Here is a 17,956-nt window from a genome sequence, read left to right as displayed (position 1 = left end):
TTGTGCAGATACAACAATTTATGACGTTTGGAATGAGACTGGACTAAAGGTAAAATACACCATTTAAACCAGAAGATAATCGGCCTATACTATAATAGAATAGAATATTATAGTACAGGAAAGTTATATTAGGAAAATTATAGCTTTGTAATCTGAATATTCTCCTTGGTGCCCCTATCTCCTAGTTAATTACAATTAAACGATTAATCAGTTTAATCGCGTGATAATAATTACAGGGAGCTAATTGATAAACATAGCTTCAGTTTAATGGTACCCCCAAAGACACGACAGGTAAGATCCACACACACATACACACGCGGTTACAAACTTAACGATGTCATTTCCAGCATGTGTTTTGTAATTCCACTCTCTCTCATTTCCTGTCTTGCACCCACTCCCTAATTCTTTCCAACTGTCACGTCTCTCGGATGTTACAGCCAGGCAATGTTGTAACCAAAGTTGTGTGCACGTTTTTCTGTGTGAGGAATTGGTGCCTCACCAGTGCTCTTGCTACACTCTGCTACCTCATGTCTGTGTTGTGATCTAGAGTGACGGTATGTGTGGGAACTGGAGGGTTGGCAGGGGAGAAGGGTGGGTGGGGGCTTTGTGGTCAGGGTGCGGGTGCAGAAGAAAGCGGGGCACACCCTCTTCGTCTAGCTAGCTGTAAAGTTACAAGACCTCTAAGGGAATGCCTGTACAAGGGAAATTAATCATGATCAGCATGTGCGGCTTACCACAACACTGCAGGGCAGTAGATATTACAGTGCGTGGGAAACATCCTATCTCCTTTCCTCGTCTTCTCTCTCTCCCACTGTGTGTCTCCCTCCCTCCCAGGGTCCTGATGGGACGGACCCAGGCACGGAGACGGAGGAGAGTCTAGGAGCATCTGACTCTACCCAGCGCCCGGCTGACTCCCAGACACAGAGCTGTAAGACGATGGAAACTATGTCACACACTTGTCTCCACAGTCAGACATCTGCCACTTTTATGTTGGTGTCTGTCTGGATTGAAAGATACATTTTAGTCACTCTGTTGGTAGATTAACCAAGCCAGTAGATTCAACATGTCGGAAACTGATACATGAGCCTATTTCACAATATTATTGGTGTATCTGTTAGTTCAACAGACAATGATGTAACAAGGAAAGGTGACGCGAACTGTGTCTGTCTGTCTGGAGAGATTACGTTTGTGTTGTGATTTTGACGTAGGAACAATGTCAAACTAAACCACAGTGTCGACTCATGTTCTGTCAGTCGAGGGCAGCAGCAGTATGGAAGCCTTCTCAAGTGACCCAACCAGCTCTGCTCCCAGAATGCACCAGTCTCCACGGAGAGCACCCCACCCGCTGCCCCCCCGCCTCAACATCACCCAGGAACGGGGACCCCCCGCTCAGGTACAGGTTTGTGCTTATGACTCAATATAGCCAGTTACACTGTGTGTGTCTGTGCGTAAGACAATTGTATTGCTGTTTTTGTGGTATGGTTACATCTGTGTAGTACCGAGTTCTGTGTGTGTGCCTTACAGCGCCCCATGCGTCGCCAGTCGGTAGGCAGAGTCCCTCAGCTCACCCCTGGGATGGCCAGCGGCGGAGTAAGTCACAATATTGGAGTAAGTCGCAATATGGGAACAGGTAGCACATAGACTTCCAGGCATTGCACTAACACTAGTTAGCAATGGCTCGTGAAAACTTCCTTTAAACTGCCCCTTAGACATATAAAATGGTATACATGAGTTTATCTGGTTAAGTAGAACATTTTGCGCTATCCCTTTTAAACTGCAACTCATGTGTTCTGTTGTCAGTGTTTTGTATAATATAGATCCCGGATGATATTTTATTATCGGCCGATGTTGGCCTTTTAGCGCTATATCGGTCAGGCTCTAGTATAATATTCTTTCCTCCCTCTGCCTTCCTACAGCAGCACTTCTTTGACGATGACAGGATGGTTCCCAGTACTCCTACTCTGGTGGCGCCACACCGCTCTGACAGCTTTGCAGAAGCTATCCAGTGAGAAACACGCACATCAGCAGCTAAACACCACTAGTAAAGTCCCCATAGGAACCCCATAGTACTTCTAACCTCTTCTCGCTCTCTATGGTCCAGTTCTCCCCAGGTGGCTGGTGTACCCCGGTTCAGGTTCGGCACCCCAGAGGACCTGATGCCCCAGACCACCTCCCACTCTGACCTGGGACATCTGGCATCACAAGGAGGTACTGGACTGTACACAGGCACACCTCATCCCTTTTCTATTTCTCCATACCCTACCATTGAGACACCCCCACTCTCTCTGTCCTCATACACACCACTGAGATCAACATGTTAGTTATATGCTCCTCTCACTGTTTTTCTCATTCCTTTTTAGAGACATTTGATTAGGAGAGATCTTACTTTTGCCATGTCCATCTCTCTTTGGTGAAGTCAAGTGTGTGTGTGTATGTTGTAGGTCTTGGGATGTATGATAGTCCTCTGTTCCTGCCTGGTCATGAGGATGGGTCTGGGGGCCTCAGCGTTCCCACCACACCCCTGCAGGTGGCTTCCCCAGGTACAGTACACACACACTAGGGTGACCACATGTCCCTGGATTGTGTGGGACAGTACTGCATTTTTGCCCTTCAACCAAACAGCCATGTCCTGATTTATTTTTTTTATTGTATTTTAACAGAACATAAATAACGAAAAGCAGAACATGCAATAATCCCGACCCTCACCCATGATTGGAGGACCTCGTACATTGACAAATATACTGTGTAAATGTCTTTATTCCGCCCTTCAGATAGCCACAGATAAACCCATGTTTCCCAATAAATCATAATTCTACCATTTCCTCTTGCAATGCATCCCTCCATTCTCCAATGGTGTCACTATAGGGACTTGATCCTCCCCATCTGCAACATTTCTGCTGAAATTGCCCCCCCACCCCGGTTTAAAAAAAAATAAAAATGACCCAAGTGCACAATGTTTCCTGTTGACTGACTGACTGACTGACTGGTCCTTAAAGTCCCCCAGCAATACAGTTTGCAGGTCCAACCACACCCAGATATTATGTCATAATAAGCATTCCTGGACCTGACTACAAAAACAAGCCACCGATGGACAGTACCAAAAGAGATGCTCTGTTGACTCTGTTTCCGCATGGCAGTCTGCACCGGTCTGACAGTTGAATACCCCATATACTGAGCATTGTTTTTGTAGTGAGAATTTTAGATAATAGCTTTAATTGAAAAGAACGAATGGATTCATCAATTGTATATCAGTTCATAAACCCGACGGTATTGGGACATCGGAAGTCTGTTCCCAACTGTCTTGAATTTTATGCGGCATAGTTGTCAACCCTCTTGACTGTTAGTGAAACTGATACATTTTACGGTTTATATTAGTAATTGTAAGCCATTTATGATTTTTATTTTATTGGTGGATGACAAACTCATTCATTTCCTTCTCTTAAGTAATTTCCTTTTCCATTTTTGTGGCAGAGCTGCAATGAGTTGGTTATTTTGTATTGAGCATACAGTACATCTCCTACAACTGGATTAAGTGGTTGTATGACACAATTCTTCCGTCATTGTTTACAATGTCCTGTATTTAATCAACAAATTCAAACTGCACTAATTTAGAAGAAAAAAAAGTTGATTTGTCAAGTGTTTGTCACATTCCAACCTGTCTCTTGTGGTCACGTTGCGCTTATGAATATATATACACTACTGTTCAAAAGTTTGGGGTCACTTAGAAATGTCCTTTTTTTTGTCCATTTTAAAATAACATAAAATTTATCAGAAATACAGTGTAGAAATTGTTAATGTTATAAATGACGATTGTAGCTGGAAACTGCAGAATCTTTATGGAATATCTACATAGGTTTACAGAGGCCCATTATCAGCAACCATCACTCCTGTGTTCCAATAGCATGTTGTGTTAGCCTTTTAAAATGAATAACTTGGATTTGCTCATTGATCATTAGAAAACCCTTTTGCAATTATGTTAGCACATCTGAAAACGGTTGTGCTGATTTAAAGAAGCAATAAAACACGGCTTCTTTAGACTAGTTGAGTATCTGGAGCATCAGCATTTGTGGGTTCGATTACAGGCTCAAAATGGCCAGAAACAAAGCACTTTCTAATGCTACTCGTCAGTCTGTTCTTGTTCTGAGAAATGAAGGCTATTCCATGCGAGAAATTGCAAAGAAACTGAAGAGCTCGTACAACGCTGTGTACTACTCCCTTCACAGAACAGCGCAAACTGGCTCTAACCAGAATAGAAAGGGGAGTGGGAGGCCCGGTGCACAACTGAGCAAGAGGACAAGTACATTAGTGTCTAGTTTGAGAAACAGACGCCTCACAAGTCCTGAACTGGCAGCTTCGTTAAATAGTACACGCAAAATGCTAGTCTCAACTTCAACAGTGAAGAGGCAACTCCGGGATGCTTTTCTTAAAGTGCAGTCGCAAAAATCATCAAGCGTTATGATGAAACTGGCATTCACGAGGACCGCCACAGGAAATGAAGGCCCAGAGTTACCTCTGCTGAAGAGGATAAGTTCATTAGAGTTAACTGCCCCTCAGATTGCAGCCCAAATAAATGTTTCACAGTGTTCAAGTAACACACATCTCAACATAAACTCTGGATAAGCGTCTGCTAATTCTCTCCCCCTCCCTCCAGTGTCCATATTTGCAGAGGTCCCGCCATCTGAGGGCACGGCACACGCCTCTCAGTCTGTTCCCATGGTAACCACCTCAACCCCAGGCTTGGTGGTGGCTGAAGGACCAAGTCCTGGGGACGAGAGGGATGATGTCTTCATGGCGCCTGGGGGAGACCTGTGAGACCACCTTGTTTACTCTATGAAATGTATCAAAAGTAAAGCTTCAAATTGTATAGCTGACTGAACTTGAACCCCAACAGTAATAATAGTGTGATCCTCCATACTGAATGACCTGTGTGTGTTGTGTACGTGTCCAGTGTGGAGGTGTCTCTGGAACCTGTAATTTCTCGGACGGGGGAGATGGAGGAAGCTGCCCAGGTCTCAGACGACTGCGGCCTGCCTTCTACCAGCCAAGAACTCTCCTCCAGCTCTGCAGGTACTGACCCCAACTCTCTACAGTACCAGACCCGCCAACATGCACACATTTTGCGTACCAACTACGCAATTCTCTGTCCATGTATGCAGGTACGAGATCCGAGTTAAAAGTAAGCAGAAATTAATAGGGCCTGTTTTTATTTTTTATTTTTTTTACTTTTATATACATTTGAATCAAAAATAAATCCACTGAGTAAATCTGAAGTGCCAGCAGTTTACTCGCGTTTGCTAGTGAAAGAAATTAAATGCAAATACGAAAAATAATTGGTCGCATTTGTGCGAGTGTGATATACGTTTAATTCGGCGTCCCGTTAGTTGTATTTTCCACGTAAAATTACGAGGATCATGCAACCTGATTAAATGTAATTATGATCCACGTCACAAAAATCATTACAAAAGAATATAAAAAAATACATCTTAACATCTTGTCCTTAAATGGAGTCGGGAGTTTAGAACACTGCGCAATGAAAAATGGACGAGTGTCCGCTATTTGCTATAGAGGCAATGCTTCTAAAATGCCTTTGCCCTAGAGTTGATATTTTATCAATTTTGAAAATCTGAAATTATGTATGCGCTGCAAAGAAATGCAATAGGCTGAAACAGAGGACTCTTCTAGCGAACAGCGTTCAGATTCCCTTTGTGGTAGCCTACTGAACAGCGTTCAGATTCCCTTTGTGGTAGCCTACTGAACAGAGTTCAGATTCCCTTTGTGGTAGCCTACTTAAGCTTTGTGTAGCCAGTTTGCGGTCTGTGTCGATGCAATCATTTTTCTTTCAAAATGATTTAGCTTTCAGTGTTGATTAGGAACCGTGTCTAAAAAGTCAATACTTGTGAGCTGGCCTTAGTGATTGGCCCTGTTTGAGAGGTGACAAGCATTCCTCTACTATAGAGACTAAACTTGGGGGCATGTGCTAAGAAAAACCTTATAGATAATTATCTTCATTCTACACTGTACATGTAATCTCCAAGAATAAAGGCCCTTTGTGTTCTTTCTAATTACATCTTGTTAGTGACTTTTACCATGTATAAATGGAATGCTGTCAGAAATTATTCCATCCTTTTTATAGACTTGATTTGGTACATTTCTATAATTGCGATCAGGCTCAAACAGTGCGCAAGTTGAATCTCCAATTTGCCGTGCGCGTCTGGTACTCTAAAAAGTTGGGCAGGGTTGACAGGTCTGCAGTACTCTAACCTATGGACCCCTTATCTACTAGCTAACCCTCAATACCTCAGCGTGCCCTACCCTAGCCAAGAGGCCAACTCTATACCCTTACCAATACACCTCCATTCATACTGGTTGTTGGAATTGTGTTTTGTCTACATTCTAGTAGTGAGATTCCGCTCAAATTTGAGTATTAATACTGGTTTTATAGGAGCTTGGCTCTGACCTCCTTGGAATGTTTAATTAAATGGTCCATTGTCTCTGACTAGTAGGCCATATTGCTTTCTCAGTTTTGGCTGTAGTAGCACCCAGTGTTAGAATGAGCCGTGTATAACTGCTCCCTTTGTCTCTCTGCCTTAGACACTAGTAAGACTCAGCCCAAACCCTCTAGACCAGGACACAGCCGGCAGCTCCAACGCTGGACAGAGAACCGCATGAGGAGAGGTGAGAGAACAGACATTTATACTGTACACAGCTCTTAATACAACCAAGTCGAGATTCATTGTTGATGTTAAATCGATTTTAATAGTCAAAAAATACAGAAGAGAAACGTTTAATCTAAAATGATTTGTTACATTAGCATCGTATTTGCATTATACATTATACAGGCGCTGTACAGAATCAGAATGATTTGTTTTTACATTGGTAAAGCGGACCTTTGTCTCATATCAATGTGTCTCGTTTGATGGGAACCAGGGACGTTGCCATCACGGGGTGTAACTGGGACTGGGAGGAGATTTGCCCGATAAACAACCGATCAGAGCTCCTGCCCCAACATAATTTCCATCTCCACAAGACATCATTCCCGCTACAAGACTGGTCACCATGGTTCCAAAGAGAACACCCGCGGTTACCATAAATCTAAATTATGTATCGTGCTTTAGAATCAGCTGTAGTTATGATGATCACTGATCATTTCATTGTTATGATGAATATTTTTTTTTAAAGATTTGTTACGTGGAGTCCTTGCTAAAATGTTGTGGTGTTGGTTTTATGAATAATGATGCTAATAAAGTTTGAGATCCATTAGTGAATCTGCATCTGTTTTTGAATGTCCCTGCTGTTTCTCCTCAAACTTCCTTTGGACAGTTGAAAAAGTCTTTGGCGGAGTTCTTCTGGGGAGCGGCGCTCACCGGGGGAGTAGCTATGAACGGTCGCTCATCTCCCATATTGACGTTGTAGTATTTGGCTGAAAGACACGGGAAGAGGGTGGGTTAATGTGAGGAAAATATGGGCTCACTTGAGGTCTCTGGACTGGTAGTCATTTGCAGAGTTTCCTTGTTTTGACTTGAACCATGCAAAATATAAACCTGGCAAAGGAAAATGTTAATTCTTGGACATATATGAAGTGATTTTCAAGTTTGTGTAGCAATATGATACTGACAGAACCACCAACAATGAACCATGTTTTGTCAGAAAAACGACCTGTGGGAGGCCTCTTAATTGGCCACAGCAGACCTTGAGCCTCAGTTTAGTGTATCTTAATGACAATGAGTTGACAGACAAACACCTTCCTCCTTATGGAGTAAGTAAGGGCTGCTGTCGACTCAAACTCCAAGGACAGGACCAAGCCGTGCCAGCAGACCCATCTACTCCACCCTCCTCTCTCTGACCCATCCCGCCCAGACACAGACGTGTCCGACATTACGTTGTGTAAGGTCTAGGACTGGATTATTACAGCAGACCGACAAGTGCAGGGTTTTCCACCAAACCAGTTTTTTTGGAGGGTTTTTCATCAATGACAGGCTACAGGCTCTGATTTTGTTAATAAAAATAGTATCTTGACTAAATACTTACAGCGTGAGAAGAGGTAGTAGTTGTATCCCTCTGGTTTCCTGTGGGTGGGGATGGACACGGCGGAGGTCACGGTGGACGGGAAGCCTCTCCAGGTCTGACGGATGTTAATCTCCTGTCCCAGCAGAGGCACTGAGGAGAGACCGTTCAGTTTAGAGAATGACAAATGTCATTGAGGAGTGTGATATTTGAACTGGAACAGTTGTCTAGGTGTCTTGGAGTACAAATTCCAGTTTGAGGAAATGATGTAGTTCTTAAATTTGTCATGTTGCAATCTGTCAGTTCACTTCTAATAAAACATTGTTGCGACATTCCACTACAATCTGATTCTGCACCCACACAACCTGACTATTGTGATTGTTTTCTCTGAATAACCTGTTTCCGTTCGGTGAACCTCGTTTCCTCTTTCTCTTACCCTCCTTCCGAGCCGCATCTCTGAGTCTTTATAGAGAACTAAATGCATCTCAGATCAAATAAAACCTGTCCGTGATTGGTTTTCCAGGTTCTCACCACTGCCTGCCTGTCTGATAAAATGTTCAGTGAAACGACTGAAATGTCAAGTTGGGCAGCTCATTACCTGCTTGCCTGGCAACACGGTTGCGTACGGTATAAACAGAGTAGTGGACCTTCCTGCCGCATGTAGGGCTGGTGCCAGACTGGTAGGAATACTTCTGCACCAAGCCTCCTGGAACAGACAATCATAAAGATATCAGATGTGGTAGCTCAGGATTCTACGGATGACATGGGCATGCTTGTTTGTTGTGCTTTACCAGAGACAGCCGAAACCTATGAGTAAATCTATTACTGGCTTTAGCAATAAAATATATTGTCATGTATTTATATCAGAGTTAATATTGTCACATTATGGTGTAAGTCACAGGAGGTTGGTGTCACCTTAATTGGGGAGGACGGGCTCATAATGGCTGGAGTGGAATGGTATCAAATACATGTTTGATGCCATTTCATTCGCTCCGTTCCAGACATTACTATAAGCCGTCATCCCCTCAGCAGCCTCCACTGGGTAAGTAGTGTACAGCAGTCAGTCACCTCTCTTGAAGAAGTAGACGGACTCTCTCCTCTTGCGGTACTCAGGCACAGACAGGGCAGCCGTGATCTGTCCTTGCAGCCCATCGAAGCCCACCCTGATCAGCTTGGGGTAGCCGGGCTCCATCATGCCATTCTCGAACCTCCAGTAGTTAGAACCCTATGGTGGGGAGAAGACAGAACAAAATTGTTTCTATCAACTCCACTTAATGTAGTATAAAAGTAGGTATTATAACACTATGTTTGGGAGAGTCACATTCTAGGCCTATTGAACAGATATTACTGACTTGAAGTGAAGGGTATGACAAAATGGAAATTCTCCCATTTGCTTTGGGTATCTTATGTTTTAATGTTACATAGGTGTTGTACCTTGAAGAAGTATGTCTTGCCCTGGCAGTTGCAGCGGGTGACGACTGTGTCGATGGGAGAAGGGACACCCCACACGTCTGTGATCCCACGGGCAGGTCCAGGCACCCTGTTACTGTCCAACACCCAGAAATAGTGTCCTAAAGGAGGACAGTGGAAGCAACACTGGTATTATGGTATGTCCATCTGCATCGAGTCCTCAATTACTTTTCATCCTCAATCTATTTGTTTATTTTTTTATTTAACCTTTATTTAACTAGGCAAGACAGCTTAAGAACAAATTATTTACAATGATGACCTACCCTCTAGTATCTATCTTCTAGTCTATAATACAGGGGTTGTCTTACTGTAGCTAACCATCTTTACCCTTGTAAATTAACGTGAAACATTTCTGGGAATGCAAACCCAACATCTGGTGTGTCTGGTACATAGACGTATATAATTACAGTATCTAGACCAAGTGTTATGGTCTGGCACTGACCTCTGAAAACCACCACGGTCCCGTTCCTCAGCGTAGTCACCGCGCCGACGGGACGACCACTGCAGATGTTGGTGTCATTGTGTTCATCTGGAAAAAAAGGAACCACACGAGGACTAATAAGAAAAACAAGTGAACCAGGACCATTTGAAGTGTCTGCCCAAGTATTAATTGGCTAAAATGGGCAATCGGCAGTTGCTAAAGCAATTTTTTTGACTTATAAATGAATGACATGTACCCATTGATTCCTGAAGAATATAACAGTTCATGAGCTTAGTTCAGCTGTTGGTACTCTATCAGAACCCAAAATATAAGCTTGTTTTACTCCAATGTTTGTAAACAAAGTAAATGTAAACAAACACTATATAGCCTCAACATGGTTAAAAAAAATATTTTTGATATCAGGGTTGGTCAGTCCTTGTATCCATAGTCTATATTTCTCCAGGCCCATCCCTCAGCTTTTTACTTAAACAGTAGCATGAGAACGCTTTATTGTTTCAACTGCTAATTGCTGCTTTAATGTGACCTTTCTGTTATGCTCTGTGAAGGAGCTGAGTACTTTTTTCCAAACCACAAAGTGCTGGACTGTCTTGTTAGGCTATGGGAAAACTGTCACCTTTGACTGTCACCAGTTAATATAGTGCAGCTACACTTGGCAGGAGGAAGCTCTTTTCATCCAAGAGAAGTAATAAAATCCAATGCTACACATTAAGGAAAGGATAGGCTGGCAAATCTACCTAGTAATAAGGCTGGTAACTCTACCATTGTACAGTAATAAGGCTGGTAACTCTACCATTGTACAGTAATAAGGCTGGTAACTCTACCATTGTACAGTAATAAGGCTGGTAACTCTACCATTGTACAGTAATAAGGCTGGTAACTCTACCATTGCCCAGTAATGAGGCTGGTAACTCTACCATTGTACAGTAATAAGGCTGGTAACTCTACCATTGCCCAGTAATGAGGCTGGTGACTCTACCATTGCCCAGTATTGAGGCTGGTGACTCTACCATTGCCCAGTAATGAGGCTGGTGACTCTACCATTGCCCAGTAATGAGGCTGGTGACTCTACCATTGCCCAGTAATGAGGCTGGTGACTCTACCATTGCCCAGTAATGAGGCTGGTGACTCTACCATTGCCCAGTAATGAGGCTGGTGACTCTACCATTGCCCAGTAATGAGGCTGGTGACTCTACCATTGCCCAGTAATGAGGCTGGTGACTCTACCATTGCCCAGTAATGAGGCTGGTGACTCTACCATTGCCCAGTAATGAGGCTGGTGACTCTACCATTGCCCAGTAATAAGGCTGGTGACTCTACCATTGCCCAGTAATAGGTGCAATACCACTTTGACCATTTCTTTGCAATAGTATTAAAGTAAGGTCCAACATGGTTAAGCTTACCTGCTTGATAGTCCCTGGGGTTGTCTGTGCCCAGATCTTGGTTGATATCAGTGAGGGTGCTGGGCCGTGTAGGTCTGGGCTTGGGTTTCCCTGTGGGTTTGCTGGGCTTGGGTTTCTCCGTGGTTTTGTTGGGGGTGGGTTTGATGGTGGGGACGAGAGTGAGCTTCATGGGGTCGGTAGTGGTCTCCTCTGGTGCGGCCTCGTCTCCTTCCTCTTCATGTCCCGTTGGGTCTGTGGGTGTGGCCTGAGGATCTGAGGTGGGAGGCATTGCCAGATCTCCAGTCTGGGGGACACTGTTGGCATCAAAACTATCTGGGGTGTCTCCTCTGCCAGGTTTAGCCTCGGGACCACTCTCAGATGCTGGTGCCTCAGAGGCCGCATTGGGATCCTGTGGGTCTGAAGGGGTGGTTGTTGGGGCATTCTCCTTGGAGCTGTCCTGCTCTGAGCTTGGGGTAGCTCCTTTAGGGGCACTGGGTGTCTGGTCAGGCTTGGTGGAGGGGGTGGTGCTGTCTAGAGATGCAGGGGTAGCCTCAGGATCCTCTGGGCCTGAGGGTGTACCCTGTGTGGGGCTGGTAGAGACTGGGTCGGAGGCTGGTGTGGTGGCAGCATTCTCTAGGTTTGAGGGTGTGGGTTCAGAGTCCTTTGGCAGTGTGTTCTCAGATTCTGCCTCCTGACCCTCAGGGTCCAATTCACTCTGTCCTTCAGATAGGAGTTCAAGGGTGTCCTCTGCAGGAGTAGGCCCAGGCTGGGGCTCTGAGCTCGGGAAGACCTGGTCGGAGAGCTGGGGGGAGGCAGGGGTGGGCTCAGAGGAGGATTCATGGGGAGTTGTGTTTAATGCAGACGGGCTGCTGCTGGAATCAGGCTGTCCCTCAGGAACACTGGAGTCTGGGAGTTAGAAAAACATGAGATTTGATGTCTGTGTCAGATTTGATTTGACTCCAAATGACTCAAAGTAGATTGTGAAACACCTTGTCAAATGCAATTTCCAGGAACAGTGAAATAGTGATATGTGTGATATGGCTCAGCTATCATCTCCCACACTGTGCCCAGATGCTGTGGTGTGTATTGTTGGATTCGAAATGTTGGACGTTGAGATATTAAAGACATGATAGATCAGACGCATAGTATATTAAGGAGTAAGATCTGTAGAAAGACAGAGTGGCTGTGGATTGTGCTGGGTGGACGGGAGGAGATCAAAGGATTGATATAGGGGAGGCAGATGGACATCTGTGGACTAGGCGAAGGAGGGGTTGAGGTCAGGTGGTCAGATCCCCTGAAGGGGTTTAAGGGTTTAGTATCCTGTTACCCTCTTCCTGTGGAACCATACGATGTAAGGATTGGAGAGAAGGAGGAGTGTCTTAAGTGGGATATATATACCTGTGATGGTGAGAAATGTTTGTTTGGCTGTCTGAATTACAGCTGTAAAGACCCTTTGGCAGAATTAAACTTGGTTAAGCTTCTCTAGTGTTTGAGTTATTTACTCTGAAAAACAAGAACCTAACAGTATATATGTATTTTGTAAACTCCTGTCCTGACTGCACAATGAATTGCCGTACTGGGACAATAAAGATTACATTTAATTGAATCCCTTACCTGCTGTCTCCGTGGGAACCTCCTTGGCTGGTTCGGCAAGGTAGGAGTTGAGGTTGGCCTCTGCTGGTGGGGTCCCCTCTTGGCCTGGTGTTGCCTCCGGATCCAATTCCTCAGGGAAGGCTGTGTAGTCCCCCTCTAAAATGGCCTCTTGCTCAGGAGAGGGAACAGGGAGATCTGGCCAGGTCTCACCCTTTACATCTGTGGAAGGGAGTAAGGGCAAATGAATGTAAAATTCACATTCACACATCTTCCAACTAGCAATTCAGCATAGCTACAAATTCACTTTTTATTTAGCCTATGTTGAGAAACATTGAAAGGGAAAAAAGTTTTTCTCACCATCTCCCTGTTCATCCTGGAGTTCTGGTTCTGGAGTGACCAATGGCATGAACTGGTCATCTGCCAAATTTGAAAATGAATTTAATTGTTTATTAACATAACTGAGTTATAGGTGGCATGTGTAATTACACAACTCTGTCTCTCTGATATTTTCTGATTTTTCTAGTTCATCCTGGCATGTCTTGAATCAAACCACAGACACTGATGACATTCCAGGCTGGAATACACTTCTACAGTGCCAACGGGTCTGTAGTGGGCTGGCCAGAGTGTATCAATCCAAAAACACCCTGTTTTGTCCCGAATCGACCTTTGGGTTGCAACCCACATATAACACTCCCATCTCCTCATCCATCCTGGCCTCATCTCTCCATTCCTCACTTCTCTTTTTGATTGAGACTGTGCCTGTTGCCCTCCTCCACACAGCCCACTCATAATGACATTATTTCTCCATGTTTCTCTTGGCCGTTGGGGCTGGCACGGACACAGAGCTCCTGGCCACCTCTGAGGAGACATGGCCTCCGGGCTCCGGCTCAAGTCACAGCTAGAGAGAATGTCGCAGTAGGACAGGCAGCCAATTCAAAACATCTTGGAATCACACTACCATTTTTGACTGGTCAGGAAAAGTTCAAAAGATCTGTGTTTTTCATTAGACAATACTACTCTCTTATTACAGGGAATGTTTTGACTTTGTCATTGGATGATGTTAGGCTGAGTGAATAATTGTGACAATTCAATTTTCATTCTTATTTAGGGCTGAAGTGTTGGTTGTTCATCTCCTCAGTAAGGTTGCTCTGAAGATACTGACCTTCATTTAGTTCTTCCTGTGGATTGGGAGTCATCTCTGGCTCCTCATTTGGTTGGATCTGGGGAGGCTCTGGCTCTGGTGTGTCAACCAAGTACTAAATGAGTCAGAGTATCCAAAAGCAACCAACTTTCCTATAATATCTCTCTAAAATCTATTACTTATCATAATTATTTCTTTATGAAATATACCTTTTGGTTTGTTATCAATTACGTTATTGCATGAGCTAGTCTCCGGTGTTGTACTGGCTGGTTTTGTGTCTAGTGGTAAATACTAAAACAGAAAATAGTTAAGATGAATAGACAGGCTTCTGCATTTTAACATGCATAACGATATTGATAGGCATGCTGGCATTATTCATATCTTTAAATAAAAGCTATACCTTTTGGTTTTTCATCATTTACGTTATTACATGAGCTAGTCTTCAGTGGTGTTGTGCTGCCTGTTTTTTTGGGGGGGTCTGTAGTAATTATTAAAAGAGAAAATAATGAACTGACGCAGGCTACTGCACGAGTTTAACATTTACATGCATATTTACATGCATAGTGCCAACATGCCTATCTTTAAATCAACTAACTCTAACCACTTTTTCATTGTAAGTCATACTATAACTTATACAACGTTATTTCATATTATACATAATATTTCATACATTAAATAATATTCTATCTTTACCTGTGGATGCTATACAGAAATGTTAGTGTCTACAGAAAGTATGCGTAACCCTTGACTTTTTCCACATTTTGTTGTGTTACAGCCTGAATTTAAAATAGATTCAATTGAGATTTTTTTTGTGACTGGTCTACACAAAATACCCCATAATTCAAAGTAGAATTATTTTTACAAATGAATAAAAAATACAAATGAATGAAATGTCTTCCGTCAATAAGTATTCAACCCCTTTGTTATGGCAAGCCTAAATAAGTTCAGTGGTAAAAATGTGCTTAAGAAGTCACATTAATAGCATTTAAAATGATTTTTTTTAATGACTACCTCATATCTGTACCCCACACATTCAATTATATGTAAGGTCCCTCAGTGGAACAGTGAATTTCAAACACAGATTCAACCCCAAAGACCAGGGAGGTTTTCCAGTGCCTCACAAAGGACGACACCTATTGGTAGATTAGTAAACGTTTAAAAAAGCAGATATTGAATATCCCTTTGAGCAATGTCAAGTTATTAATTACACTTTGGATGGTGTATTACTACACCCAGTCACTATAAAGATACAGGTGTCCTTCCTAACTCAGTTGCCGGAGAGGAAGGAAACCACTCAGGGATTTCACCATGAGGCCAATGGTGACTTTAAAACAGTTACAGAGTTGAATGTCTGTGATAGGAGAAAACTAAGGATGGATCAACAACATTGTAGGTACTCCACAATACTAACCTAATCGACAGAGTGAAAAGAAGGAAGCCTGAACAGAATACAAATATTCCAAAACATGCATCCTATTTTCAACAAGGCACTAAAGTTATACTGCAAACAATGTGGCAAAGCAATTCACTTTTTGTTCTGAATACCACGTGTTATGTTTCAGGCAAATCCAATTCAACACATTACTGAGTACCACTCTTCATATTTTCAAGCATAGTGGTGGCTGCATCATGTTATGGGTATGCTTGTAATAGTTCAGGACTGGGGAGTTTTTCAGGATAAAAAAAAGAAACGGAATAGAGCTAAGCACAGGCAAATTTCTACAGGAAAACCTGATTCAGTCTACTTTCCACCAGACACTGGGAGATGAATTCCCCTTTCAGCAGGACAATAACCTAAACCACAAGGCCAAATCTACTGTACACTTACCAAGAAGACAGTGACTGTTCCTGAGTGGCCGAGTTACAGTTTGACTTAAATCTACTTGAAAATTGAGGGCAAGACCTGAAAATTGAGGTCTAGCAATGATCAACAACCAATTTGATAGAGCTTGAAGAATTTTGAAAAAAATTATGGGCAAATGTTGCACAATCCAGGTGTGGAAAGCTTACCCAGAGACTCACAGATGTAATCACTGCCAAAGGTGCTTCTACAAAGTATTGACTCGGGTGTGAATACTTATGTAAATGAGAGATTTCTGTATTTCTATTTCAATAAATTAGCAAACATTTCTAAAAACATGTTTTCACTTTGTCATTGTGGGTTATTGTTTGTAGATGGGTGAGAAAATACATTTATTGAATCCATTTTGAATTCAGGCTGTAACGCAACAAAATGTGGAATAAGTCAAGGGGTATGAATACTTTCTGAAGGTACCGTACCTGCAAAAAAAACATCCATGGTTTCAGTGTAGAATTTTACTTCAGAAGACCATGCTAGGTGTGTTTGACATTTTACTAACCTTCAATACCACACTGGCTCTTGTAATCTGGGCAGCACTTGCTGTAGCGAGCGCAGTCCGGATCACAGTCACACTGCCTGCCTCTCTTAAAGGATTCGCCACACCGCCCTTTACACGAGTCACCTGGTACACAGACAGTCAGACATACAGTACATCCATTATCACACCAGTCCCCTCCTAGTTATGTTATAACCCATGCATAATACCTGTACACCCATGTGTGTCTATATCATCTAAAAACATGTCAAGCATTCTCATGGGTTATTATGATCCACATCTTGTTTATCATAATGTAATGTCACTCGGATACCACAAATAAATAGATAAGAAAAGTCCTTACTGGTGGTGCACTGGGATTCATAGTCCTTACAGCACTCCTCGTGAGTATGACAGTCATAATCACACTGGCACATGTAACCCCTGTAATATTCTCCTCCACATCTCCCACTACAGCTTGCTATACAGAAAGGTCAACAACATAAAGAATATTTTGTGTCATTCAGTAGTCTAGCACACAGTCGTGGATATATCTCCATAAAAAGACAGTCACAAGTCACCAGCTATGACAACAGTATCAATATCATTCCAACAATAAGGCCTTGTCACATGGACTTGTCACTTATCACACTGACAAGATAATGGTGGAATCATACATTACAGAGCCAGAATAAACTATTTTCCCCTCCTAGTTAATCATTTGTGAATGAGTAAATAGAAATCAGTGTATTTACAGCATATACAGTCTGTTATACTTTTACAGAAAGCAATTCAGTACGCTCATGGTAATTTACATAGTGACAACATGCATCCTTATCTCTAACGGAGGTTAGAACCATTTAGAATAAAACCCAGAAACACCACATATCAGAAAATGAATCAAAGCAATTTACATATGCAGTGATTAGAAATACTCACACTGAGCAGAATTTAATGGGAGAGCACAAGCCAGCAGAAGAAGAGCAGAAAGACCTGATGGAGTCATCTTCACAGGTGTCCTCTGTTTCAACCTGAGCAATAGCATTCAGACTGACAGAAAGAAGAGAAGAAAGAACATCCAACTCAATTAATTTATATTCCATTATAAATCATATAGCCTATACACAATGATTTGAGAGTGAAAGGTCTCACTGTACCTTGAAAGAGTGACCCTCCGTCCAGATCCTGCTGAGTCCTGCACTGTCTGCTTTTATAAGGTCTGAGAGAGAGACAGGCTGCCGGTTTCTTCTCTGACAGGGATTCCCGTTAATTGGAGAATCCAGTCCAACTAAAACCCACAAGTGATTCGCAGACTAGACTCCTACGCAGTGAAGGGAGGGAACCCTAGACTGCACATTTCTCCCCGCACATTTTGAGTAAGAGTTGGACCTGCTCCAACACACGTGTTTACTGTGCCAGTCAGATGACATCACACAGACTGGTGTACCCTTTTCTTTCAAAACAAGATTACAAAAAGAAGTTCAGCAAAAGGGTATTAAATTAACTCAAGATAGGCTTATGCTATTTATTTAGTCTTTTCAGATCATTCCTATGAATATTGGCTAAGGTGGCAATCTGAAATGGGTAGGGT

The 17,956-nt window shown here is 42.9% G+C and overlaps 2 protein-coding genes across 9 annotated transcripts in view; one reads left to right on the top strand and one right to left on the bottom strand.

Annotated features, from left to right (window-relative positions):
- LOC106560285 (nucleoprotein TPR) overlaps window positions 1–7,265 on the top strand; it is a 37,988-nt gene extending 30,723 nt beyond the window's left edge. The window contains exons 40-49 of one of the 8 annotated variants that reach the window (XM_082956960.1): window positions 835–928; window positions 1,254–1,399; window positions 1,525–1,590; window positions 1,917–2,005; window positions 2,102–2,208; window positions 2,442–2,540; window positions 4,652–4,808; window positions 4,949–5,067; window positions 6,592–6,675; window positions 6,928–7,265. In XM_082956960.1, coding sequence (XP_082813086.1) covers window positions 835–928; window positions 1,254–1,399; window positions 1,525–1,590; window positions 1,917–2,005; window positions 2,102–2,208; window positions 2,442–2,540; window positions 4,652–4,808; window positions 4,949–5,067; window positions 6,592–6,675; window positions 6,928–6,980 — 1,014 coding nt within the window. In that variant the 3' untranslated portion in view covers window positions 6,981–7,265. Of the gene's footprint in view, window positions 1–834; window positions 929–1,232; window positions 1,400–1,524; window positions 1,609–1,916; window positions 2,006–2,101; window positions 2,209–2,441; window positions 2,541–4,651; window positions 4,809–4,948; window positions 5,068–6,591; window positions 6,676–6,927 lie in introns of all 8 variants that reach the window. The other 7 variants (XM_082956958.1, XM_082956955.1, XM_082956956.1 and 4 more) reach the window with 7 other exon arrangements.
- On the bottom strand, window positions 6,734–17,713 carry LOC106560287 (uncharacterized). Its single transcript, XM_014123035.3, has 14 exons — window positions 17,523–17,713; window positions 17,305–17,415; window positions 16,730–16,846; window positions 16,390–16,512; window positions 14,051–14,125; window positions 13,246–13,305; window positions 12,910–13,107; window positions 11,317–12,201; window positions 9,917–10,003; window positions 9,439–9,575; window positions 9,073–9,229; window positions 8,603–8,710; window positions 8,029–8,157; window positions 6,734–7,420 (listed from the first exon to the last, which is right to left on the bottom strand). Exons 2-14 carry the CDS (start codon window positions 17,408–17,410, stop codon window positions 7,302–7,304), a joined length of 2,301 nt encoding a protein of 766 aa, XP_013978510.3. The 5' UTR covers window positions 17,411–17,415; window positions 17,523–17,713; the 3' UTR covers window positions 6,734–7,301.
- Window positions 17,714–17,956: the final 243 nt, after the last annotated feature.

Source organism: Salmo salar, chromosome 10 (assembly GCF_965601325.2).
Source record: "Salmo salar chromosome 10, fSalSal1, whole genome shotgun sequence".
Lineage (NCBI taxonomy): Eukaryota > Metazoa > Chordata > Actinopteri > Salmoniformes > Salmonidae > Salmo > Salmo salar.
Note: the sequence above shows the minus strand (reverse complement) of the source record. Positions and strands in the feature narration are given on the sequence as shown.